Below are 27,213 nucleotides of genomic sequence, written 5' to 3'. Positions count from 1 at the left end.
GTCAAATCTGTAAAAACTGATCCTTTTTTCTTACCCATAAAAACAAGGCCACAACTCGATGTTTATTTTTATAAGAGACCCGAAGGGATCTCCAATATTATCTATAAAGTATAAACTACAACATGTACCCAGCTTTTTGTGATATCAAATGAAAACTAACATATGAGAAGATGGATAAAGCTATATAATAAATAAAGTCAAAATAATATTGAAATAATAAAACTCTTATGACTAAACATATTTGTCTGTGTCTAAGTATCTAGTCTGTCTGCTAATTATAACTAACCTTTTCAATAGGTTTTAAACGAAAATCAAGAATCTATACTTATAATAAATCTGTAGAAGGGTCAATTCTGTACATTGAAAATATTGAAAAAATAAATATCTACTGGATCGATACCAAGCCCAAATATGTGATTAAAATTTTTTTTGTCTGTCTGTCTGTCTGTCTGTATGTTCAGGCATCACGTGAAAACTAACGGTTTGATTTCGATGAAACTTGGTTTAATTATACCTTATTATCCTGGGCATAAAATAGAATACTTTTTATCTCGGAAAAATACGCAGAAAAAAATTATATTAATTTTTGAGTTTTATCCATAGACGTTGTTCTGTAGAACCGCGAACACACGTTGCGTATTAATATAGGCCTAGCCGTATTTGGGTTCAATAGATAGATATTTATAAGATGTCATTGTCAGAGTTAGGTACTCAAAATGGAGAAATAAACCATCCACGCGAAGACCAGCATCCGCGCGGACGGAGTCGCGGGCGGAAGCTAGTAAAGAATATAGGTAAGGGAAATAAAGAAGACTCAAAATAAAGAATTGTGTTTCTAACATACGTATTACGTACAGAAGAGATATGTAGAGTGTAGACTCCATGTAGTTTACAAGAAGTAGTAATTTATTCATTAATTAACATTTATAAATTGTTAAGTTCAACTCCGGATAAATGATCAGGAATTCGTATTAATTTTGCAGTTCTTGTTTATCAATGGTCGAACTTTAATCCGTACCTACTCAATCAATTAATGTCACAAACTTTAAAAAAAAGCATAAAAAAACTTGTCTACAACGTGAGTAATCTCGAAAGCAATAATACATGCATTAATTATATGAATAATATACAATATGTATTGCATATAATTATGTAAGAATATTAGTAGTAATAAAAAATAAACCTATTCTTAGTTGGTGCTTTGTATTCACACTAGAATGTTGTGTTCATTGGAATTACGTGCTCAAATGCATACAAACTATATTAGTTATTGATTATGGGATATTTTTAAAGTGAAATAACAGCAAATATGTTGAGGCGAACGTTGTTGTGTTTTAAGAAAAATGTTGCTCAAACAGAGGAATACAATTTAAGTGAGTTTTGTTTGATGAATCAAATTTAAAAAGGTTTTTATTAACCTTCGATTAAACCTAAAATCACAGTTACGTCTGAATATATAGGTAGTTAGCTCCCAAACTAGGTAAGAATTAATGCGGTAGATTAGTTGAATACACAAATAATAGGTAAGTATTATATGTATTTAAAAGTCAAATAAAAAAAAAATAACATTGTTAACTTTATGCCACAACTTAATCACGCTCTAGCTGTTTTGCAAAGATTCCATTTATTTTTTACCTCAATTCATGAATGCGGATAATATAAGTTAAGTTAAGTTAAGCATTGGAAATTTGTGTGGATAATAATGAACACATTAGTTATGAAAAATGAACACATAAGAGTTCATTTTTTTTCTAGAGTCGTAAGTAATATTCAACAGTAGATGTGCCAAAATAATGTACAATTTCGGGTTACTGAATGCTTACAAACTTTACTATAGGAATATTATAAAATTACAACAAAGATATACATCAAAGCGAAATAGACGATCGTAAAGTAGGAGTTTTATGCTCGCATCATCGCGTATTATAACGTTGTTGTCTTATTTTATTTAGTAATTTAAATAAATTATGAAGACTTGATGCATTGTCTTATAAAGCCGGCTACTCACGTAACTGCCGCAGGGGCAATATTGGAACAATCTCGGTTGTTCGGCGGTCGTAGCAATTTCAGTTGTTCTCTAAATTTCCAATGCTTGCCTATACATGTCACAATTAAGAGTACAATAAAATTCTAATATTGCCCCTGCTGCAGGTAGGTGAGTAGCCGGTTTAAGTTTGTTATTATGTCACTTCTCTTTTATTACTTCGTCAAATGAAGCGGGCAATATGTACATCACGCGTATCAGTCTCCGTGGAAGACTAATTATGATTGTTAATTATTGTAATTATTCGTTTAAACTTAACCGATAAATAATTATAATAAATTGAGCAAGCAAAATGCATTGTCTATAAATTGCACGAAGCGATTTTGAATTGAAGATATTCATACCATATGAATTTGTTCAATGTGATTTTTATAGTTCTAACAATTATCTTCTCTATTATTATTTTCATGGTAATTAAAAATCACCGTTTTTTGTTTAATCGTTAGATCGTTATTAATTACCTGCTAGCTGCTGTCCACCTTTTCACACGCGTGGCTCCGCTCTTGTTGGTCTTAGCGTGATGATATTATATAGCCTTCCTCGATGAATATATGCTATCTAACACCGAAATAATTTTTCAAATCGGATCAGTAGTTCCTGAGATAAGCGCGTTCAAAGAAACTCTTCATCTTTATAATATGAAGTATAGATTTTAATATGATTCAACAGTGAACACAGTCAGGTTAAATTACGAAAGACTTGCAATGTTAGGAACATTGCCTTTACATTATTACAACTCTGATTTTCATTGACGAAGGAAAACAAACTATACTCTATTTTTAACCAACTATACGTTCCTACTCGAATCGTAGCGATATTTTTGACTTTAAAACGTGTAGAGTCGGCTCTTCCATTCGTAGTCACTTTATTTATTTAAAAAACTCGATTGAACCCAGTTTGTTAACAAAAAAAATAATACTTCAATACATGAACATCGAAACATAATTTTAGCAAATAACGGTATATCATTTAAACAGATTATTTTAAAGGTGAAATGAACTTGAAACTTTTACAAATCACGTTTTTGTTAACAAGTCGACGTTTTTACGGTGTATCTGTGACGAGGTTCGCAAATAATAAGAGTGAAACATCTGTTGTTGAAAAAATCTTAAGCGTCGGAAGAGAAGGAATTTAAATAATAAAATTTTGTTCATAAAACATCGTAGATATGAAACAAATGTTAATTTATCAAACGGATTGTACGTTTTTATTTCTAGTAAAAAATATATTATTGTTTTGTTTTATGAGCGAAAATTGTTTTTTAATGATTATCGGATATTTAGCACTATAGCAGAAAGTGACATTACATTAAAAAGACGTTTTCATAAACTGTTGTTTATGAAAACTTGTTGAAAAAAACAAACAAAAAACGACTACAAATATTACCGTAAATTATCGACTATTGGCACCAATTTTTTTTATTAACAATGTCTCTCTCACGACTAAGAAGAAACTATTGATACAACTTAAATAAAAATATGAGAAACCATTTAGGCTCTATGGCGTGCCAAAAAAACAACATAAAATAAAAACATAGTTAGCACAGACATATACTCGAAAAACATAAACCTCTTTATGTCGCAGTGGGGTAAAAAACAATAGGCTGCAGAATATGATATATTTTATACAACTTTTTAATATTAAGTTTCAAAGAAATTGAATTTGTAAAAGTAACCTAACCTAACATTAATATTTATTATTATTAACGACATGATAGTAAAATATTGCCTTCCATATCGTCAAACAAACTTTACTTACCTATCGTCCTAGTTTTTAGGATTTTTCTCGTAAGCAAAGTAACTATATTACGTCCATAAATATAAACAAATCTAATATACCACGCGAAATTTATTATTGTGCGCGTAAATATATATAGAATGTTTTATAATTCATTAAATACGTCATCACACGTGTGTTTCAATGTATATTAACAATGCAAAGTTTTGATTAGTATCGTCTAGAGACCCTTACGCAAGAATGTGTAATCTTTAATACGAACAGACGGTTCGACCTACTTTATATATTAATTGATGTTAGAAGTTTTTACATAGGTGCTAACTACTAGTATAGAATAACAAAAACATTAACTTTTATAATTAGAACACTTGATCGTATTGTCTAAGCCCTAAGGCCTTATTTTGTATTATCTGAAACATAGGTATAAAGAAAACATTTTTTCTAGAAGTTTTTATAGATATACTGACATAAGTCCACATGTTTACGTGTGACTAAAATAACAAACCCAATACAATTTTCTTGTTATATTGATATTCCCAAAAATAGAGATGAGCGTAAAATAACCAACCTCGAAAATATAAACTAAACATTCTCTAACCAAGATCAATGAAATCAAGCTTAACCAGAAGAATAACTATCGTATAAGTTTTATCGCGCTGCTAATAAATCATATTACAATGCCTTTTAAATAAAGCTCAAAGCTATTATAAGCACGTACTCTTTGTTGTTGATTAAACATTATGAAAGAATGTTATTACATTACAATTTATTTAAATTAAAATTTAAAGATTAAACACGTAGTTGAATTAAGTAATATCAAGTATGTAATGTCGAGTGAATATGTACATTTACGATTACACGATTCAAAATACGACTCTTCTTATATTTAGGTAGGTACATATTCTAAAACATTTTCTAGATACGGTCAATACCGTTCACAGCTATAGTTACTATATTATAAATGCGAAAGTAACTCTGTCTGTCTGTCTGTTACTCAATCACGCCTAAACTACTGAACCAATTTGCATGAAATTTGGTATAGAGATATTTTGATACCCGAGAAAGGACATAGGCTACTTTTTACCCCGGGAAATAAGATAGGTTTTATCCCAGAAATTCCAAGGGAACGGGAACTATGCGGGTTTTTCTTTGACTGCGCGGGCGAAGCTGCGGGTGGAAAGCTTGTAGGTATGTCGATAAAAATCCTGGTTTGCCTGAAAGAGATTTCAGAACAACGATCGGGGTGTTTGTTTCTTTATATGTATTTTTGACTTAACTATTTGTTTAACATACTTATATGTTATATCGCATCAAGTTCCTATGTCCTATACGATAATATTATGTACTGCATTTAATGAGGTGTTTATTACATTATCGTCAGAATTATCTGAGTTACGAAAATGGCAACATTATTGATTATTAAAGTGAAACTTTTATTACATCGTCTCAAACTTTTTGGTCTGTGTAGCGTATGTCGCGTGACGCACGATACGTACGATAATTATCGTACAAATACGATAATTTTTAGTTAAATGTCTATAGTGTGAAACAAGTAATAACTGCGTTAAAAACAACCGACTTCAAACTTGCACTTGCAAAATTCACAAATACCTACAGACAAAAATGCTCATAAAATAAAAACTACTGGGCCTATCCGAATAAAATTTTTATGTGACCAATTCGACACCATCCCGCATCGAACAAAAAAAGAATCACGTAAATCGGTTCAGAAACCTCGGAGTAATCGGTGTACATACATAAAAAAAAACATACCGGCCGAATTGATAACCTCCTCCTTTTTTTTGAAGTCGGTTAAAAAAGTTTCACTTTTACCGTGGTTTCATAAAACCACACAACATTTTATTATAATATATCTTAAATAATTAACTTTTATAATATAAAATTAAATATTCTGCTGTCTGCCATTAAATATAAAGCGTATTTATGATAATTGACAGTAATGCAATTTTATAATTTAACACAACGGGTTTTCCATAAATAATAAAACTTATGTAATCTAGGATATTGTTAAATCATATTTCCACGTACATGTTAGTTATAATTTTGACTTGTAATAAACACAAATATTCTGCCAAGAATTTCAAGAATATGATACAAATGCAAACAATGTACGATTGGTTGTATAATTGTCAATATTATTCTCTAGGAAGCGATGCTGTAAAAATATTGGACTAAGGCTCAGGCGACAAAATAAATAATAACACGCTTCCTCAAAAAATATAGTTATTTTTTCTACGATTTCATAGATAAATCGGTATTAAGTTTCTTGAAAATATACTGAAATAAGAAATAGTTTTAATACGAAAGATTTGAAAAACCGTGAGTAAACATATTGATCAATTGACGGGGTTGTATTTACCTACGTTTTTTCGTTCTTTGTAATTTGGAAAATATATTTTATAAATTGCATTTTTAAAACAAAAATACTTTTAGTAACAAAGTTGCGGCTTTGCTCTTTGTTATTTTTTCAAAACCCATTTGCATAACAAATATTAGTCCGATCGCTTAACTAGTTTTTGTTAAAAAAAGCTTCCATGTTCATGTTATATTTCAAACTATCCAATTTCTATTGTTTTTTTTTTTTTTATATAAGGTGGACACCTAATATAATATACTAGCGGTCAGTTTTAGCTTCTATAGCCTATGTCATTTTTTTAATTCGGTTTATTGGTTGTTGAGATTAGCGCAATCAAACAAACTCCGCTTTATGTAGTAAAGATTCCATGAAATACTTACCCATAACCTTTGAAATCGAATAAACAATAACTGACCCTTTTCATTCAGTATTAATTAAAGTTTCTCACAGTTAATTGGTCATCAGGATATTTTGATTAACAAATAAATTACTTTTACTCGCAGTATGATCTCATACACATTAATTTAAATGTAAGGGCATTCGTAAGGGTCAGGATAATCTTCGACCAACGTCCTACGGCATTGTAAACATATCCACGATTATTATTAAGCTATAATGTAGGTAGTATCTACGCATATTATATTATGTATTAATGTATCAAATCAAAGTTATTGTGGTTATATTATGACACGAGTTTGAAGTAAGTATGTTATATTTATTCTTAATCACACAAATTAAATTTATTTCATTGACGGAATAAAATTATCAAAACAATAACTGAATAGACCTACTTCTATGAAGGAGCACCTATTAATTTAGAATGGATGCTTTCTTCATCCTCCGAGTCTGATCGTCTTTATGCAATAAGGAGGTCTAATTTTTCAAGCCATAAACCATTAGGTTTTAAGGCCATTATGTCCTTCATCCTTTTCTCTCAAAAGATCTCTTTCTCAATAAATATGAAACATCTATGTACAAAGATTTGCACACTGTATTATTTATGCTAGCAATACATTTACGAATACCAATATTGTAACATCTTAACACCATGTTTAAGCAAATAAAGTGGCCACATTAGGTAATACATTATAAATCGAAAACCTGGCGGTCTTTAAAAATAACATTCCTGCGAGTTTTTCTTATTTAACATCTGTACAACTACACACAAGTTTCCGACAATATTTGAAAACCCAAAACCAAATAATCCGTGCTAATTTTATTGTGTTGCAAATAAGCTGACAGACGTATCTAATTCCGTCAAGCATTTCGTTCCACGTGACATTTTTGAGCTGATATAATTGTTCATTAACACAATCATTAGAGTTAAACTTGAGTTAAACGTAGTAAGTAATAATTAGTTATATTATTATGAGTATTAGATGAATCTCCATTTAGACTTGTTATCTAGTAACTTTTAAACTAACAATGTAGGTATAGCGGTGAAATTGCGCAATGAATTGAATCATGCAATTACAAATTATAATTTAGAAATGCCGATTTTATGCATATAATGCATACCTATATTAGGCAATTCACAACTAAATTACTAAACATTTACAATGAAAAGAGATAAATCTGCCTTGAAATGTGTAGAAAATTCGTTCAGAAAAAATAGTCATAAAATTATTGCTCATAAAAAATATGAGCAAAAACGGAAATCATGACAGGATATCGTGTATACTAAGTACACGCAATAACTGGATAGATGTTTGTGAATCATACAAACGAACAGACATGTTAAGTTTCCTACCCACACACATAAACGTGTGTGACGTCATATATTAACATGTATAAATATAAATGTATGTATCTGAGACCTTTGCAATGACCCGTGACGTCGTCTTATCGTTTAGTCATTGCAATGGTCTATAAGTATGCAAAATTTTATCACAATCTGTTAAGGTGCTTAATAATGAGTTGCAAACACTGTTGCTTTAAATGGTCGTGTTTTTGAGATTAAAATCTAACCACAAAATTGGCGGGTGCTTTAATCAATATCAGTCAATCTAGGTTTTAGTTTTTGTTTGTAAATGGAAACTTCATTGATCTCCATTGTTACCTTAATGGATGCTGCAATTTAAAATTATCAATATGCTAGTGGTCCGCCCCGGCTTCGCCCGTAATACATGTTTCGCAATAAAAGGTAGCCTATGTCCTTTCTCGGGTATCAAAATATCTCCATACCAAATTTCATGCAAATTGGTTCAGTAGTTTAGGCGTGATTGAGTAACTGACAGACAGACAGACAGAGTTACTTTCGCATTTATAATATTAGTATGGATTGTTTCCACTTACAAGAGGGAAATCCAGATCTTTTGAATTTGCATTTACATGAAACGAAAATAGAGCTAGAGCAAATGCATTATTTCGTCATCTTGTCTCTATCTTGTCGGTCCCTCATGTCTGAGGATCGTGGATCGTGTCATCAGGGTTGTATCTGTATCGGATGATTTGTCTCCATTGGTCTCTGTCCATGGCGTCTCTTACGACCGTGTAAAAATTAGTGGCAGATGAGTTTTTGACTCGGTCTGTCTATCGTGTTGGTGAACGACCACGCGATCTTTTTCCCTACGTGTTCCCAACCACTATCAGTCTCTCCAGATTTTCATCGCCTCTGCGTATCGTTTGGCCGAAGCCCGAAGTGTGACAAGATACGTTGTTGACCTATGGTGGATAACCTGGTTTTTCGTCATCTTTTATTGTAAACAAAAACTCGTATTCAGTTTTGTTCAGTATTAGTTTTATTTAGCGAAAGAATGCTCTACGCCTGTTTATACTAAAAGAATTTGACATAGTGAGGTTAGAATAAGCATTCGCTCGAATAATGTAAATGCAATGTTATAAGAAGATAATACCTATACTTATTATTCTGTAACATGGTTGATTTCTTATCTATGTATAAGTATTGCAATATAACTTATGGTTTCCTGTTCTGTGGAAATTAATAAACTTATTAAGACCTTAGTCTCATTAAAATCTACTATCGATAAAATATGCATTTACTATCTCAGAAATACGGAAATGTGGTAGTGTAGTAATAACGTTTGATTAATTAGAGCGTGTTTAATCTGTTTATATGACAGTTATTCCTATGGGTTTGACATATCAAGACCACAACCATGCCAGTACTAGCAATCTACTTTATTATATAAGTGTAAGTAACTATTGCTTTATGATCTAACATAACCAGTGTGGAAAGACCTCTGTGTCGTATAATTTTGAATACGTAGTGAAGACCATGTTAAAATAGTCATTTCCTTTATATGGCTGTTTTAAAATAAAGTTACTATAAATTCCCTACAAAAGTAATAAAAGCGTTGTGTTGTATTTCAATTTGTGTACTTCCTAATGATACACTCCATAAAAATCAATATGAGTTTGTTATATTTAACGAAGAAACAGGAAAAATACATTAGAATTTTTATAAACATGAGCTTTTCAGTTCCAACAAATATAACGATTATTATACGTATCAATGACGCAAATGCAATATTTATCAGTTTTGTAAACAGGACGGTGCTATTTCTATTAAAATCAATAGCTAATCAAATAATTGTCCGTATTTATGCAAAATGGAACCACTCGACAAATTTGCTTTTTTTGGTTTCTTGAAGAATACTCATTTAAAAGTGGTCTAAATTCTTATACAAACAAGAACCACATGATTTTTACATTGGAAACAAGGTATACTAAAAGCAGAAAGGAACCACCAGCAACAACGAATAATACATATGAAGCAAAACCGAACCACAGCACCACAGGACTGCTTTGTTCAAACAAATAAACGATATTACTATCATGTCATTTTATACAAAACAGATCCGCACATACTTGGTACCATTATACATTACACATATTTCTATTAATAACAATTATTTTTAATACACAAAATGGAACCAGGTTTCTGTGGTATGGTTATGCGTAAAATAAATTCATAATTTAATTGTAATTTTTTATTGCAAAATAAAACCACAAGCATTCGGTTCATCATCGCTATACGGTACCAAATGCCTTGACTTGTGCACAATGCAGAATGCTTCTCATCTTCAAACAACGTAATTCATTACGTCTTAAATAGCTCAAAGTGCAATACTCCAATTTTTAAAGTAAAACGTCGAACATCTGTCAATATAGGTGACATTCAGCGAAGTATTTCGAATACGTGACGGCCGTTTTTTTTCTCCGCGAAGTAAGTTCTATTGTTTTTGTTAATTACCTTTAAAATTAAACGTGAAAATGTTTAGTAATAAATAAATAAGGAAGCAATTGGTAAGAAAAGCATTGGAGACGAACACCGAAGATAATATAATGAAGATACAACGGGTAAGTTGCATTTAAGTACTTATTGAATCTATGAGATGCAGGTATGTACGCTTTATCCACTTTTGATTCATTCGCGATTGTGGAGTGATTTTAAAAATATAGTTCATTAATTAGTAAGTACAAGAGGAATCCTGTGTGGATTTACGTATTTTAACGACACTGTTATTGATCACGAAGGCGAGTCAAATTATTATGAGTCATTTTGTTACGATTCATCTGTCATTGTGAGATGAAACTACTAAACCCTGTTTTAAAAACAACCGTCGATGATCTAGGTACCTACCTACTATTTTGGTAAAATACGTTTAGATTCAGATTCAGTACAGTACATTCAGTGCATTTAATTATTTGTTTGATTTTAAAAGTCGCGCTGCCACTGTTTTGACCGGAGCAAGGCCCTAGCCCGCGAAATTGAAAATTTTAACAAGTTTATTTAATTTTTTGCTAGGTTTGGTCACTGTTGCGTGTGATTTCTAGGATTACGTACCCAAAAGGTAAAACGAGACCCTATTACTAAGACTCCGCTGTCCGTCTGTCTGTCTGTCCCTCTGTCTCATGAACTGTGATAGTTAGACAGTCAAAATTTTCATAGATGATATATTTCTGATGCCGCTGTAACAACAAATACTAAAAAAACGGAATAAAATAAATATTTAAGAGGCTCCCATACAATAAACTGTGATTTTTTTGCCGTTTTTATAGATAATGGTACGGAACTCTTCGTTGCGCGAGTCCGACTCGCACTTAGCCAGTTTTTTGTACATGGCGCATGTACCTACAACATACTTAGTCGTCTAGTAGGGACACGGCTTTATAAGAACTAATAATATTTTGCTGTCGCCATATATCTACGTATAAAAGCCACGCGGCTTTATTGTTTTGATTTAAAGCTTTTTTCTTTTTATTACAGAAGATAACGAAGAACCTTATACGTCGATGCCTGTGGAGAAGCTTTCTTCACCTTCCAGCGATATTCAGGCCATATTACATCTCATTCCACAATATGCACAGAGTTTTAATAACAATCTTATTAGTGATGATGCAATAGAAGACCACATAGATGGACTAGACATGGTGGATTTCGAAATCCAATTTGATGATAACGTCGAATAAACGTCCTCTATATGTATTATTTTATATATCTTTTTAATTAAAGCTTTATTACGATATTATAAATACATAGTTTCATTTATATCATTAAATCCCTGGGTTGTGGTTCTTTTTTGTATAAGAGAAAACCTATCAATTGATAAATGTTAAAAGGAACCACATGCACATTTTCTTAATTATCTAGAAAGTTTAAGAGTATTCAGAACAAATTTATATACACATACTTAAATAAGTAAATTATCAATGAATTTAAATAAAATAAATATTAATTTTACTTCATCTAACAGAGCTGCAAATGTTTTTGTAAATCCTTTGATATCTCAGAAGTGCGTGTTTGCTGGGTGGTTCCTTTTTGCTTAAATACGGACAATTGATATTAATGTTACCAATTACTTACTAGCTGCGCTTCACGGTTTCACCCGCGTGGTTCCGCTCCTGTTGGTCTAAGCGTATAGCCTTCCTCAATAAATGGGCTACATAACACCGAAATAATTTTTCAAATCGGACCAGTAATTCCTGAGATTAGCGCGTTCAAAAAAACAAACAAACTCTTCAGCTTTATAATATTAGTATAGATTACTACTGCACGAACTACGACTTTCCATAGCAAGTTTTTGAACTTTTCTAAGTTCATAATGCTTTCAATACACGTATGTTTTTTGTATGTAAATATAAAACATGGATATTGTATTTTTACACGGCAGCGTAACACGCTTACGGTATGAGGGGACTTGCAAAGGTCATTTAAATAAGATCACTCTGTAAGGTCGGTATTAAAATAGAACTGTAGCTATGTAGGTCTTTAAGTGCATTGTATACAGTTTTTTGATATACACTGTTTCTTAAATTTAATGATACACACAGTATTGAATATAATGATATATTTCTATTGAGGAAAGAAAATATTTTGTATGTACCAACTATGCTCTGATACTATTGGATTTAAGACTATAATAATTAAGGTCCCTTCGAATTCTATTGAGAATATAACCACATATTATCTATTAATAACAAGCTTTGGTGAAATAAACTTTAATACATATCTAACAGATTCTGGAGTACAATAGAGTGCTAATAATACTACTGAAATAACAATTTTAACTCCTTACAAAATAATTATATTAGAACTTATTTAACTAGTTACAAGTTAATTGCGTAATTAAGAATTACCATAAGCATATTTGAATAAATTAAAATCATGTGAAGCCGCGTGAATACAGGTCGTTTAATAAATGCGGTTCAAACTTTTGCAGCTACATACATATTATATTTCTTTCGAGGCGTCAAGCTGTCTACTTTGCAGTTTTATATTTTATCGACAAAACTTTAAAATATTTTATACAGTAAAAGCATTAATATAATCAATTACTCCTTTTTATAAAATAAAGGATTGGGTTTGAAGGGCTATTTAAACATGCAGCTACCTTTAAGTGACATAAACGTAAATAAATTAGTAAAAGAATTATCCATTTAAAATATTTAATCTATTGTATGTATTGTTTCTGGTTGGTAAAACAGTACGTATATTGAATTAATAAGAAACATCTGGGTTCGCTGTAAACGACTAAACATTATGAACTTTCTTATCCCCAAGTCCCCGAGTCTCATTTCTTGTAAGCTGCAAAATACATGACTATACTTTTTAATTGTTTGTTCAATTTTTGATGTAACTACTATTGATAAATAATTGATTATTTCAAAAAAGGGAATGTTTTGATGATAATGATGTTTTCCCTAAAAAAATATTTTAATAAAAATGAGTTGCGTTAACGTTATTTGGAGGAAGTAGTTTTTCTGATCGAAATTCAGATTATGATCAAGAATAAATTTAGTTTATTTTGAATTATTTAGTGCGGAGTCTTAAGGTTTCATACACCTATGTCAACAAACAATAGAAGTTAAAAATTAATTAATCAAAAATTTTCTAAAAATCCTTTTGTGTTTCATATAATTTTTAAATAGTCAAATCATAATAACTTGTAATTAAGTTCTCCAAACGAAACCCGACCTAATTTGTTGTAGCCACGGCCTGACAAGGATATAATTAATGACCCTGATAAAACCGCACATAGGTAATTAATTTGGGATGCTTTTTGCTCAGGTATTTTAATAGGACCTATTTTTTGGTGAATAAACACCCATTATGTAATTTTTTTCGTTATTTCGATGTTTTGTTTTACATTGTGTGAAAAGTTTTAATTAATGAAATATAAGATGGTTTGTGAAGGGTTGTTGGAAGATGGAGCGCCTGATGTATCTTTGTAATGCAGTTTTCGTAGATAAATATTTCTCTAAATAATGCCCAAAAGTACTCACATAGTAATCTTCTATAATATAAAAATGAATCCCAAAATGTGTTGGTAAGCGCATAACTTTAGAACAGCTGAACCAATTTCTTTAATTCTTTTTAATTTTTTATACCTTGAAGTACGAGGATGGTTCTTATGTAGAGAAAACGTGAATATGTACCACGGGCGAAGCCGGGGCGGACCGCTAGTTTTAATATATAAAAAGAATAATCAGATTTTAACAGATTAAAGGTAGTTTATAATAATATAGTACTCAGGATATCAAGTTATAAGAAATTAAAAAGAACACATAAAGACAATTCAAAAAACTCGTTTATACATCGGAAGTAAATAAAGTTTACTTTCTGTGTTACAAGGTAAAACAACAAACAAGGTTTCAATGAATCTGATACAGATTGCTCACGTTTTCTCAATGGTTTTATATGAATGCCAGTATGTAATAATTGCCTATAATTTGCACAATTTGCATATATAAATGAGGCTAAACGTCTAGAAAACTTGATCGTTTTCTACGACATTACGCTATGAAAATGCACAACGGGGCAGTATGTTTTTCTAATGCATTTTAGATGTCGTTTTGTAAACAAAAAGTCTAGAAGAATTCCTTTATATTTATAGATTAAAAGCTCTTAAAAGCTCTTATTTGAACAGGTCATTGTGTCGGGTTCTTATTTTATGAGTTATGAGTTTCGAAATCGTTCTTCAGTCTTATTTAAAATATTCTATATGTACTTCATTTATACTATTTCCTCGTCACATTTATACAAAATCAAACAAATATTAGGAAAAGCTAATGTACCAAGCAGTATGTATGTAGGTATTTTCATTTATAGGGCAAACTAAAAAAATCTACCAATCTCAATCAATTACAATTCTGACTTTACTTAATAACGCCACTGTTTACTAAATTCAGTGGTCTATGAATTTGTGAGTTTATGTAAGTATATTATACAGTAGAGTGCGAGCAAACTTCTACATAAAAATAAAACCAAATTATTTCCCAACTCCAAGCCAAAAGCTAGCAGTGTATGAAACCGTATTCATGCCGGTACCTTGAATATTTATAAGTTTCGAGTTCAGTCAGTAGTCTCAGAGTTATAAGCCTGAATATTTAATGGGATATCGGGCAACAATGCCTGTACGATACAAACCATTTTACAAAATCTATTATAAAGTTACAGATGATAAGGCTTTTTGCAGGAGTTTGGATATTGATCTCGGTCATTGTAAAATTTAATACAAAGCAGTTTTAACAATGACGGTATTGAAATTTATGTAGCGTTTTACTTAGGGTCGTGCCTTTAGAAGTCATTGTAAATTTAAAGATTTGACGTAATACCTGTTTTTTATCTGTGATAATACTTATGAATTGATGTTCCGACACATAGACTAGATAAAGTTAACTTCCATAGAGACTCTAAGTGATATAATAAATAATAAAACCGGCCAAGTGCGAGTCGGGCTCGCGCACAAAGGGTTCCGTAGCAGCAAATATAATAAATTACAGTTAAATCAACCTATCTCAAAAACTATAAGAGATACTTTGATCAAACCAAAAATCGTTGAAAGAGTTAATTAGCATGCATCACCTCTATTTTTTTTAGAATTTTATACCCCGTAGTTATAAAAATAGAGGGGGGGGGGACATACTTTTTACGACTTTGAGAGCTGATATCTCAAAAACCGTTCACTTTAAGAAAAATGTTTTTTAGAAAACTTTATATCATTTTAAAAGACCTTTCCATTGATACCCCACACGGGTATGTACATCGAAAAAAAAATTTCATCCCTCAGTTACATGTATGGGGGGCCCCACCCCCAATTCTTTTTTTTACTATTTAGTGTCATATTTTTGTAGCGGTTCATACAACACATATTCCCATCAAATTTCATCACTGTAGTACTTATAGTTTCCGAGTAAATCGGCTGTGACAGACGGACAGACGGACAGACGGACAGACGGACATGACGAAACTATAAGGGTTCCGTTTTTGCCATTTTGGCTACGGAACCCTAAAAACGACAAGAGCAACTAATAGGGTTTACTATAATTTATGAATTATATGAAGCATTCACAAAGAGACGAACATAAAACTAATTGATTATTGATACTTTTTATAATTACTTGAAAAAATAAGTTAATTATTAGGATCTTGTATAATTGCATAATATATATCGTCTTATAACGTCCAATCGATGTTTACAAGCGTGTGCCCAATAGACGCAGTAAACTAAAATATAATGTATTTAAAAATATTATAAAACAATATTCTTCTATTAAGAGCGTGGTTACATGTTTAACTGCCAACATCTGTAGTCCATCTGATATCCTAAAACCATTAATTAGTATAGAGATCAATCACCGAAACTGTATTACGTGGGTCAAAATACGGGCCCATTTCGTCACGAACAAAAAATGTTGAAAGGCCACGGTCAGAAACACAAGGCCGAATTCCCTTTTCATTACATCCGCTTAAACCGTTCATACTTTTTGCGAATTTAACACTTAAACGATTGATTATATTGAGATAGGTATCAAATAAATGGGTTTACAGTTGGTGGGAAAATCGGTGAATAGAAAGAAAGAAAAAACATTTAATTTACGTAAAAATATGTAAAACAAGAAATATTGTTTTTGTATTCAATTAAATGAATAAATGCTTAGTATTTTTTTGGAATTCCAATATGTACCTATTTATTGTTTGTGTTTTCCTATAAAAATAATGTGTTAAAAATGCAAAATTTGTTGTATTGGAGTTATTTACGCACTACGTAATCGTATAAAAACACATCAACAGCCAATTATTAAAACATATATAAGTCAATATTAATCATATTACTCGATATTCATGATTATATACTTAAATAAATCAATATAAATGTACTATACCTAGGTAGTTAAACGGTTTATACAATCTCGAAGCTTGTCCCAAAGGACACAGTCTGCATGCTGCAGTCACGTGCTCCCATTGATGCATGTATAATTTAAAATATGCATACTTTAATCGAATATTATTATTGAGTTCGAGAAAATGCTTTATTTTCCTTTTATATCTAAATTCTAAATAAATTATAATAGATGAACAGATGAAGGAAATAGCTTTAAAAATGAAGAATTTATTTTTCGCAGGGAGTACTTTCAACTTGCAATTTTACATATTCATAAGATTTTAATCATATATATCCATACAAAATAAATCATTGAATACAGGAAAATACCCAAAACGTGAGCCGAATCGAGTATTGCATTAGAATGGAAACATTGATGATAGTGGAAAAGCATAATATAGAGTAAATTTAAATTTACTATAAGGATAAAATGAAAATTACAATTGGTTCATTGAGGATAAAGGAAAAGAAAAGACTTAACCAAATAAATGCAACATGATTATAAAATAAAAATTTTAATGTTTCACGGGTAAAACCCGATATTCGATTCAGTCATATAATTTCGTAGTATTTTGTGGTGGGTCAAATGTTTCAAAATTGTAACGCATATTAATATGATGAAATGTGTTATTCTTTTATTAATATTTGATAAAAACCACGAACTAAAATCCACTCGATCTGTTGACTGAAATTTGGCATAAGTATTACGTATATACAATATACATAGCCACTATGATGAAGGCATACTTAAGCTAAAAAAGGATTTCGAGTCGAGGCAATATTTTAAACTATGAACATTTAGACACAGGCAAATCTGCAGGCAACAGCTAGTTGTTAATATGACTCAAACAAAATTATTGTGTGCTATTTTAATTAAATCTGAATTTGTATGAAGAAAATTAGTTTACATACACAACAGAGAGTTTGTCACGAACAAAGTTCAATCAATCTAAGTCAACTCCTCTGAAATATATTAAGAAAATTATGTTCTAGAACTTTGAATAGAACTAGTAATAAAGAGCGGCTTTTCTCGCAAAAGCTTTGGAATTTCAAAAACTCGTAAAATTCACACAATTTGTTTCAATAGATTTTGACGTAAGTGAAAGTAAAATTATACTAGCATATTATCCTTAAATAAAAAATAGAATATTATCGTTATAATATTATAACCCATAAGTCAATAACAGCCATTGCAGAACCAACAATAGAAACTATTTCTAGAACGTTCTAACCTCTGCATGCAAGGAGAGTTCCATGAACCAAAAAGCTCGATTCCTTTAAACTCGCGGAAACGATAAAACAAAACATTTTATAGCTACTATCAAACACATCTCGTATGTACAGTCACGCTTAAAAGTGTACTAAACTACTAACGTTCAGAAATTGCATTTCACATTTTATTTAAATTTGCTTGTCTAAACAGCAATTTCAAGTTTCAGTTGTTTGTTTTTGATACAGCTGCAGCACTAATCCAATATTGTATATAAAGATTTGTCCCAGAAATCTCTATAATTTTAGAGGAAGGAAGAAGTAAATGACAAGCGTTAGACAAACCGAGCATAGAATAAACGTCTTATATTACAATATCTAAATGCTGGTTACACTCTTCATTATGAAGATAAATGAACCTCTATGAGTCTTATATGATTATTTTATAGCTATATGCATTTTTACAACTGTTAGGAACTGCAGCGTCACGGTTAGATAAGAGCATGAAAATAATACAAATATTCGGAGCATTGAAAATAAATGAGAATAGTGGAAACCCAAGAGCTTATAAATGACTTCCTCTGCGATATGACGCCACGCCTCTTATCTTATAATAAGTAATTTTCGTTTTAATAAAAGGTACGACTCTGTCTCCTGCAAAGGATTCGGTATAATGAGAAATGTTAATCAATTATCACTTCCGTTATTAACACGACGTTCTTGGTATATTTTTATTCATGTTTCGCAATTCACAAGAACACTGTACTTACATGGTATGGATAAACAAAATTCCACCTACAACCCAACACTTCAATTGTTCTACGACAATATAATTGAACAATAGCGACAACATTGGCTGTCAATTGAAAACATCATTAATTAATAGTTTCTGCCATTACGTGAATTATTCTTACTAATTAATAGCCGATATCAACGTATACGTGTAGAATAACAAATTGGTTTGCAATTATAAGATATATCTATACTAATATTATAAAGAGGAAAGGTTTATAATTATGTGTGTATGTATGGTTTTCACGCATCAACTACAGGACCGATTTCAAAAATTCTTTCACCATTAGAAAGCTGCATCTTCACTGAGCACGTTATTATGAACATAGGCTAGGTTTTATCCCAGAAATCCCACGGGAACGGGAACTATGAGGGTTTTTCTTTGAAAACCCTCATAGTTCCCGTGCATAATAACGTGTAAATCCTATTGTTACTGTTTTATGTGAATGATACATATGTAACAACTGGTGATGAACTTTTTTAATAAATAAATAAAACGCGGGCGAGGCCGCAGGCGGAAAGCTAGTATTTAGAATTGAGATAAAATACTAAATATTGTGTTTTGAAGTGTTTCCATTCTGAAATAAAATTATTACGTACCTAGTAAGTGTTAGTCCAAAAGCACTTTTTATTTATGACAGACTAGAAATAAACAAAATGATTCATCATGCAACGAGGATTTTGTAAATAATGTAAAAAATTAAACAATTATAAACCACAGTAAATTCACTCTCACAAAATATAAACATAACAATCATAATGAAAATTATGATAAATCTACAGTATTGTTTACAGCTCAAACATTAGGAAATCATAATTAGCCAGCGGCGGGCGTTATTACCGCAAACTCTGTGATTACGTTGCGACCATTAAAACTACTATCTGGTCCATTAGCCTAGTTAAAACATCATAAACTGACTATTAATGTTTTACGATATTGGCCGAAAGTGGCCGATTAATCAGTACAAAATCACAATAAATTGTTTCATAACAAATGGCGGTCGTACATCATGTTGAGATACGTGAAATAATACAATTCTGCTCAACAAATGGATATAATTTTTTAAATAACCACGGGACGCGAACGAGGTGTTTCAGACCAACTGCATTTTAAACTTGTTAGCTTTCCCCCGGAATGGCGCGAAAGGATGCGGGTTCGAGTCCCGCCTCGTGGTCGAATTTTTTCTATTCTTTATAAATTGATATTTGTTAGCTTTCATTTATAAGTTCATAGTTATAATACGATATGGAGATGAAAATCACAATTAAATAGGGTGGGAGTTGGAGATATTATGCTATATTGGTTGTTCATAATATTAGAAAATGTGACGAAATCTGCTCTCAGGATGTGGATTTTATCTATAGCAGTGAGATAAGTATCCTACGCGAGCATAATCTAATTCCGCCAAAATATTATCAAAGCTTCCTCTATTTATTCCAAAATGTATGTAGCGTTGTGCCTGCGTGGGCTTTTATTAATACGTATATGTAGATAAAGCAGATATCTGCTTTATCTCGGAATTATATTTTAATTATATTTATAATTAATTATAAATTAATTACATTTATAATTTCGAGATTTTGTACTAATAACATTATTTTTTGTATTAATTAAAACCACCAAAATCAATCTAACATAGAATAAAATTAAAGCTCTAGTTGGTTGCGTGCGTGCTTTTAAAGTTTTTCCGCGCATTATTTTTCAAATTATCATAATCCATACTATTAATATTATAAATGCGAAAGTAACTCTGTCTGTCTGTCTGTTACTCAATCACGCCTTAACTACTGAACCAATTTGCATGAAATTTGGTACAGAGATATTTTGATACCCGAGAAATAACATATGCTACATTTTTTACACCGAGATATAGGATAGGTTGTATCCCGGAAATCCCACGGGAACGGGAACTGTGCGGGTTTTTCTTTGACTGCGCGGGTAATGCGGCGTGTGGAAAGCTAGTTATTAATAAAATGTTTTAATAAGAAATAACATTAACATTATAGGACGCTTTTTGAAAACTATTTTGTATGAAATGTCATAAAACAAAACAATTTAAGTATTACGAATCTGTCATTCACGGTACCTAATGAAAACATTGGAAGTACGTTCAAATGAATGTTGAACATTGAATGGTAATGATTATGATAACATCCTTCTTATTACATTATTGTTAAAGTTATGTGGCTTTGACGTAATTCGTTATGATTGTCTCGTATTTCTTTTTATATAAAATTGCATAAACGCATAACAGCGTCTCATAGTAAAAACTAAAAACATAGACGAGAAAAATCTTCGATTTTTCAACATTTGAATTAGGTAGGTATTTTATTAATTTTTGTGTGCACTCAACATGATGGGCCAAGTGCGGTTTAGAATACGTCCTATTTTGCAGAAATGTTTTAAATTTTTTTGTTCATGACATCTTTAATTTCGTGCACTTAGGTAATAATAATATGTGTGTGGGAAATGTGAATACTGTTACGTGCACGTGCACGTGCTATTAGCAAATGTACATAAGGACTCAAATGTAACTCTTTCTATATATAATCGTTTTTAAGTTTAAAAGCTCCTTTGGAATAATTCATAATCGCAAGTTCCTATTCCACCCTGCGCACTTCAATCTCAAAGTATGACATAAAAATAAACACAAGTCTCAAAACCTTAATCAAATTACATTACTCAATGATCCTTAATAGAAGAGAAATGTGAATGGCATTGCTTTTCCCTTAACTGTCATGTAATGAGATACTAAAATGACCAACAGTAGCCTGTTTAATGGGGCAGGGACCAATAAAAATGGCCTCGTAAACTGCGCCGGGTACACGATTAAATTAATCATTCAATACTTCGAATGGACCTCATTAGCCGGTGCGATTTTCGATTATCAAGGGATTAAAAACGTTATTGTAATGACAATGCATTATTATGTATTTCTGTATTCATATTACATACACTTTTTTATAGGTACATCAAGCTAATGTGGTATAAAAAGTGTTCTTAGATATGATAGATAGTTTGATATTTTACTAATATAGCTATAGCAAATAAGATTACTAAATAATTTTGTTTACATAAAAATGAACTTACAATTTAATGAAATTTCAATCATTTGCGCTCCATTAAGGTAAATAGATGACGTTTGAAAAACCCAGACCTTAACATAAGTTAAAAATAACTTTCGTTTCATTAAGTTCCATGTAGGTATAATATCTTTCAAATGATTAAATTAATTGAGTATCATTTAGAATAAAATGTACAGTTGTAGGTTTTTCTCTTTTTATAATATCTTCATTGAGTAATCAGTGTATGAATCGGTTATGAATAGTACCTACCTAGGTACCTACTTTAAAAAATATAATATTAATGCGCTCACAATATCTCAATGTCATTTGCATATTTTTAAACTTATTCATAATAGACTTTAGATGTGAATGAATCACGAGTAATTTAAGCATTACTTATCAATGAAATAAAACCGATAGTTCTTAACAATCACATTTTAATTGTACTGTTATGCCATGCCACACATAAATCACAATTAGAGTGCGCATTTTGACATTTCAACCGAAATCTTGAAGCAAGTGTTTTCAAGGGGCCTTTAGAATGCAATTGTATGAAGTAGACATTATAAAGTTCAGTGTATAATTTTCGGGGCGCTGGTCCACCCGTGGCGCGCAATTCACGCAGCAGAGCGAGCTGTCAATCGTTCATTAGTATGTGAGCGCGTCGGACGCGCGCGCCGATACACCCGACGCGTGCGCAAACACAAACCTAACAAAAATGACGTTTTAAATAACTTGACGTTCCCAATACAGTTCCAAAACATTCAAAATGTGCTGTGCGAGAATCACAAATTACCTCTTCCACAAACTAAGGAAGTACACATGTGGACTGAGCCGCGAAAGTAAGTAGCGTGTGAATCACCCCTAAACGTGATGCCGATTGTAGTACATTTATTTACAAAACTATCGGTCTATTTATAGCTGGACCTTCTAGACGCGTTGAGATCGTTAACGATCCTTGCGCTTTATATTACCGAGTATTAACTGCACTCGCAATCACTTGACCCGTCGCAACTTTCTAGAATCGGTTCTAGGAAATAAGCACTTTCATTTAAGGTCGTTATACAAACAATCTCAGTTTATGGTCGGTCGAGTTATCGATGTATAATGTTATCTGGTTAATGGGAGTCGTTATATTTTAAGAGAGGAACACAAAACGGCTTCTAATTAGCAGGCTAAATCATTATCCAACGTTATTCAGCGCTGCTCGAGCGATAAGCACAATGTTTTGCATTGTGTATTCGATATTGCGCTCCGAATGCTGTTTTTGTTTATACCTAGTAAGTACACGCTGACAATATGCGTGGTCATTACAATTTAACCCAAAATAAATTCGTCATAATAAAACGAACATAAAGAGGTCATCTTTCAAGCTTTTATTATTAAGATTCATGAGATGAAATGCATTTCATTTTTATTAAATAATGTAGTTTTAAAAGAACAATAAATAGGTACCTAGATGATTATTATTACGGTTTTACTATAACAACGTCATACAGAAATATATTTAAACTTTACTTCATAAAAAAGCATTGAAATTTAAAATTGCATCCGAATCCATTCAAATTTGGTGAGAAGAGCAAAAACAATACCTAACACAAAGTTCACATCTCATTAATAATTTTAGTACCTATTATACACATCTCATAGAAATACGTTATTACTAAGACTACCTACCTATATTATATATTAGTCAATTCCGCAAGTAGTTTACTGCATCCCATTTTCACGGCTTAAGTTTTTCCTTTGCCTGAAGTGTTGCCTGGCAGAGATCATTTTAAGTTATAGGGCGCCTCATTGCATGACCTCTCTCATGCTTTGTGTTGTTATTATTATAAAAAGGTAAACACATGATCACATAGTTCAGACCTTCAGTACAATGGTACTCAGAAATGTCTATGTTTAAGAAAAATAATAAGTTTTAGCTATAAAGATCCAGAAGGAAAGAATTCCTTCAATAACGCTTCAACAAACTGCTACCTTAGGTCGTTGAAATAAGTTATTACTTATAGATTAGGTACCTAATTGGTCCTAGCAGTTTCCTGACGTGACATAATAGCTAATCAGATACCTAGTACTTTTATGTAACCTACACAAGTACCTACTACAAGGATCGAGTTATTGCTTTTATTAGATACTGTGATGAAGTATGAACTGAAATTAAGGCTTTTCTACCGGCAACATTACAATAAACACAAAAATGATATTTAATACTTTTTCAACAATCATATTTTATGATATTGTTAAACTTTCTCATGTTACTATACTTAGATTACGTTTTTATAGAAAAACTGCAAAATAATTAACCATTTATTTAATCAGTGAAACCCTAAAAATACTACGTTCATCATAAAATTACTAGACATGGTTGCAACCCTACATAATAGATTCCTACCCATAAATCAACAACTATTCACGCACGCCAGTTTCTGATCTTTGTTTCAAATACTCGCCAATAATACAGATGTAGTAACAGACACATTTCCTGTTGTTTATAAATATAACCCAGAACTAAACCAGATGTTGCAAGTAATTCATAAAGCAGAGATTTTGGGGCATTCTAACGATTTCTTAAAAGGCAATAATTGTTCGACCTACTTATCGTAAATTTTCGAGAAGTGACATATCCAGCATATGTATCTATGAGAAGTGACAAAGAATATTTATTTTTAAAACCATTATTATGGTTTCCATGACATAAGGTTAGATTTAAAGGTAAAAAAAAATATTTGCTGAACTAGATTTACACTTTTCATATTATACAGTAGGATGGAAAACGGAGCATTATAGGTATAATATTCATTTGTACTCGTATCTGACCAGAATATTTTTTTTTAAATATAAATATCTATATATATAAAACTCAAAGGTGACTGATATAGTGATCTATCAACGAACAGCCCAAACCACTGGACGTATCGGGCTGAAATTTGGCATGCAGGTAGATGTTAGGACGAAGGCATCCGCTAAGAAAGGATTTCCCAAAATTCTTGCGGGAAGGGGAAAAGCGGGAATGCATGTAGAAAGTCGTGGGCGGAAGCTAGTTACTTATGATAGATTTTCTAAAAAAATCCCTTGACTTCACTTATTACATAATTTACATGCATTTACGCAACAAGTTATAACCACAAATATTACATATATATTACAAAATATCCTGTAAATTTTTGGTCCTTGTAGTCATTTTAATAATGAATATCTTGTTAATTTTTGTTTGAAAACAGTGACAGATTAATTATTCTTAATCCATACTAATATTATAAATGCGAAAGTAACTCTGTCTGTCTGTCTGTTACTCAATCACGCCTAAACTACTGAACTAATTTTCATGAAATTTGGTATGGAGATATTTTGATACCCGAGAAAGGACATAGGCTACTTTTTATTCCGGAAAAATGACGCAATCCCGGAAATCCCACGGGAACGGGAAATATGCGGGTTTTTCTTTGACTGCGCGGGCGTAGCCGCGGGCGGAAACCTAGTTATATCTAAAATCTAATTAAATTGCATGATCTTTAGATAGGTTTTTGCATAATATACGAGCCCAATTACGTATTCTGACTTATAAAGCAATTAAATTTGTTCCATTTATTACAAATGAATATTAATAAATTGAGTCACTTGTACATAAAGCTTTTAATTGTAATAAGAGTTATTTTCCTTGTGTTTCATAACCGGCCTTAAAACCACATTTTGTTATTTGATACAGACAAACGTGTAACTCTAAAGGATTGCGGCAAATTGTTTTTTGTATTTTACTATATACAGATGAATCTATACTAATATTATAAAGCTGAAGAATTTGTTTGTTTGAAAGCGCTAATCTTAGGAAGTACTGGTCTGATTTCCAAAATTCTTCCAGTGTTAGATAGCCCTGCATTTATCGAAGAAGGCTATAGGCTATATATCATCAGGTTAAATATAGTGTTATACGCTCTCTTAATATAATTGCCTTTTATTTATTTATTTATTTATTTATTTATTTATTTATTTATTTATAATAAGGTACCTTACAGCTAGTGATACAATTTTTGAGATGAATAAATACTAAGCTACGCCAATTAAAAGGTACACCAATAGGTAGTGAAATAATATACGTATGTGAACAAAGACTAATATAAGAATTTTACAAAATATGATATCCCACCAAAAACATTTTCATGTAAAATGTTGCCAAGACGAGTCCATATGACTCGCACTGTCAAAAAGTTATCAGATCTCATGTAGAGCCAAGCTTCTAACACTACACGCCCTAACTCTACAAGGCCTAACTTCACAAACTCTACACCTTAGTCAAAATATGTGGCTTGGCCATTTCGCTACATTCACATCGGCGTAAGGTGAAAAATTTATTCACTGTTCATTACTTTTGTGTTATACAATAGTTTTTGTAGTAACGAATGGCCAAGCCACATATTTTGACTAAGGTGTAGAGTTTGTGAAGTTAGGCCTTGTAGAGTTAGGGCGTGTAGTGTTAGAAGCTTGGCTCTACATGAGATCTGATAACTTTTTGACAGTGCGAGTCATATGGACTCGTCTTGGCAACATTTTACATGAAAATGTTTTTGGTGGGATTTCATTTCTTTTTGTAAGTTGTTTGTTGTACAAAATTTTATATGTCGATTAAATTTTTTTTTTAACAAGGAGTACCTATACATATATTTATATCTAGGGGAACCAAGTTTTAGATTATTAGACCTCTAGCGTGATCAAAATTTAATTTAAAATTACAGGTCTCATACAAACTCCCATCCCCTAGTTTAAGGGGTTGGGGGATGAAAGTTACAAGTTTTATAATTTTTTTGTTCGTTGTGTGCTAATACTAGCTTACATACAAAATTTCAGCTTTCTTGGACATTAGGAAATACCTTAAGAATTTTGATGATCATCAGTGAGTCAGTGACGAAATTAGCGTTTTTTAGATATAAATAAAATCTGAAGTATAAAAGCTAATGTAATTTAAACTTAAAATGTTCAATAAGTCCGCTATTGACAATATATCCCGAAAATTTTGTTGATCTAGCATAATCCAAACCCAAGTTATGAGGGTTCAAAAAAACGTCGAAGCGCTTCGAGAAAAGGTAGGTAGTGCCCGTGCGCTTCGCTTGTTCGCTTGGCTCGTCTTGGCGGGGGCATTACCGTGCCCCCAGATTACTTACAGAGAAGGGATTTTAATTTTTTGAAGGTAAGCATTGATCAAGCCCAATAAGTATTTATAAAGAAAGAAAATGTTATAAATCTACAAATTCATAATAAATTAAAACCAATTTAATGTAATATTAAGTAAGACCTGGTAAGTAGGATGTGATTGTGTGTGTGAGTGTGTGAGTGTGTGTGTGACAGTGCATGTATGAGAA

At 31.5% G+C, this 27,213-nt stretch overlaps 1 protein-coding gene across 9 annotated transcripts in view; it reads left to right on the top strand.

Moving 5' to 3' along the window:
- LOC123698853 (potassium/sodium hyperpolarization-activated cyclic nucleotide-gated channel 2) overlaps nt 1-27,213 on the top strand; it is a 180,201-nt gene that overhangs the window by 103,071 nt on the left and 49,917 nt on the right. The window contains exon 1 of one of the 9 annotated variants that reach the window (XM_045645645.1): nt 1,266-1,373. The exons of 7 other annotated variants lie outside the window; for them this stretch is intronic. In XM_045645645.1, coding sequence (XP_045501601.1) covers nt 1,310-1,373 — 64 coding nt within the window. In that variant the 5' untranslated portion in view covers nt 1,266-1,309. Of the gene's footprint in view, nt 1-1,265; nt 1,374-22,488; nt 22,699-27,213 lie in introns of those variants that run through there. One more of the 9 variants, XM_045645644.1, reaches the window with a different exon arrangement.

Source organism: Colias croceus, chromosome 17 (assembly GCF_905220415.1).
Source record: "Colias croceus chromosome 17, ilColCroc2.1".
Lineage (NCBI taxonomy): Eukaryota > Metazoa > Arthropoda > Insecta > Lepidoptera > Pieridae > Colias > Colias croceus.
The sequence above is the reverse complement of the archived record's forward strand: the minus strand, read 5'-3'. Positions and strand labels throughout refer to the sequence as shown.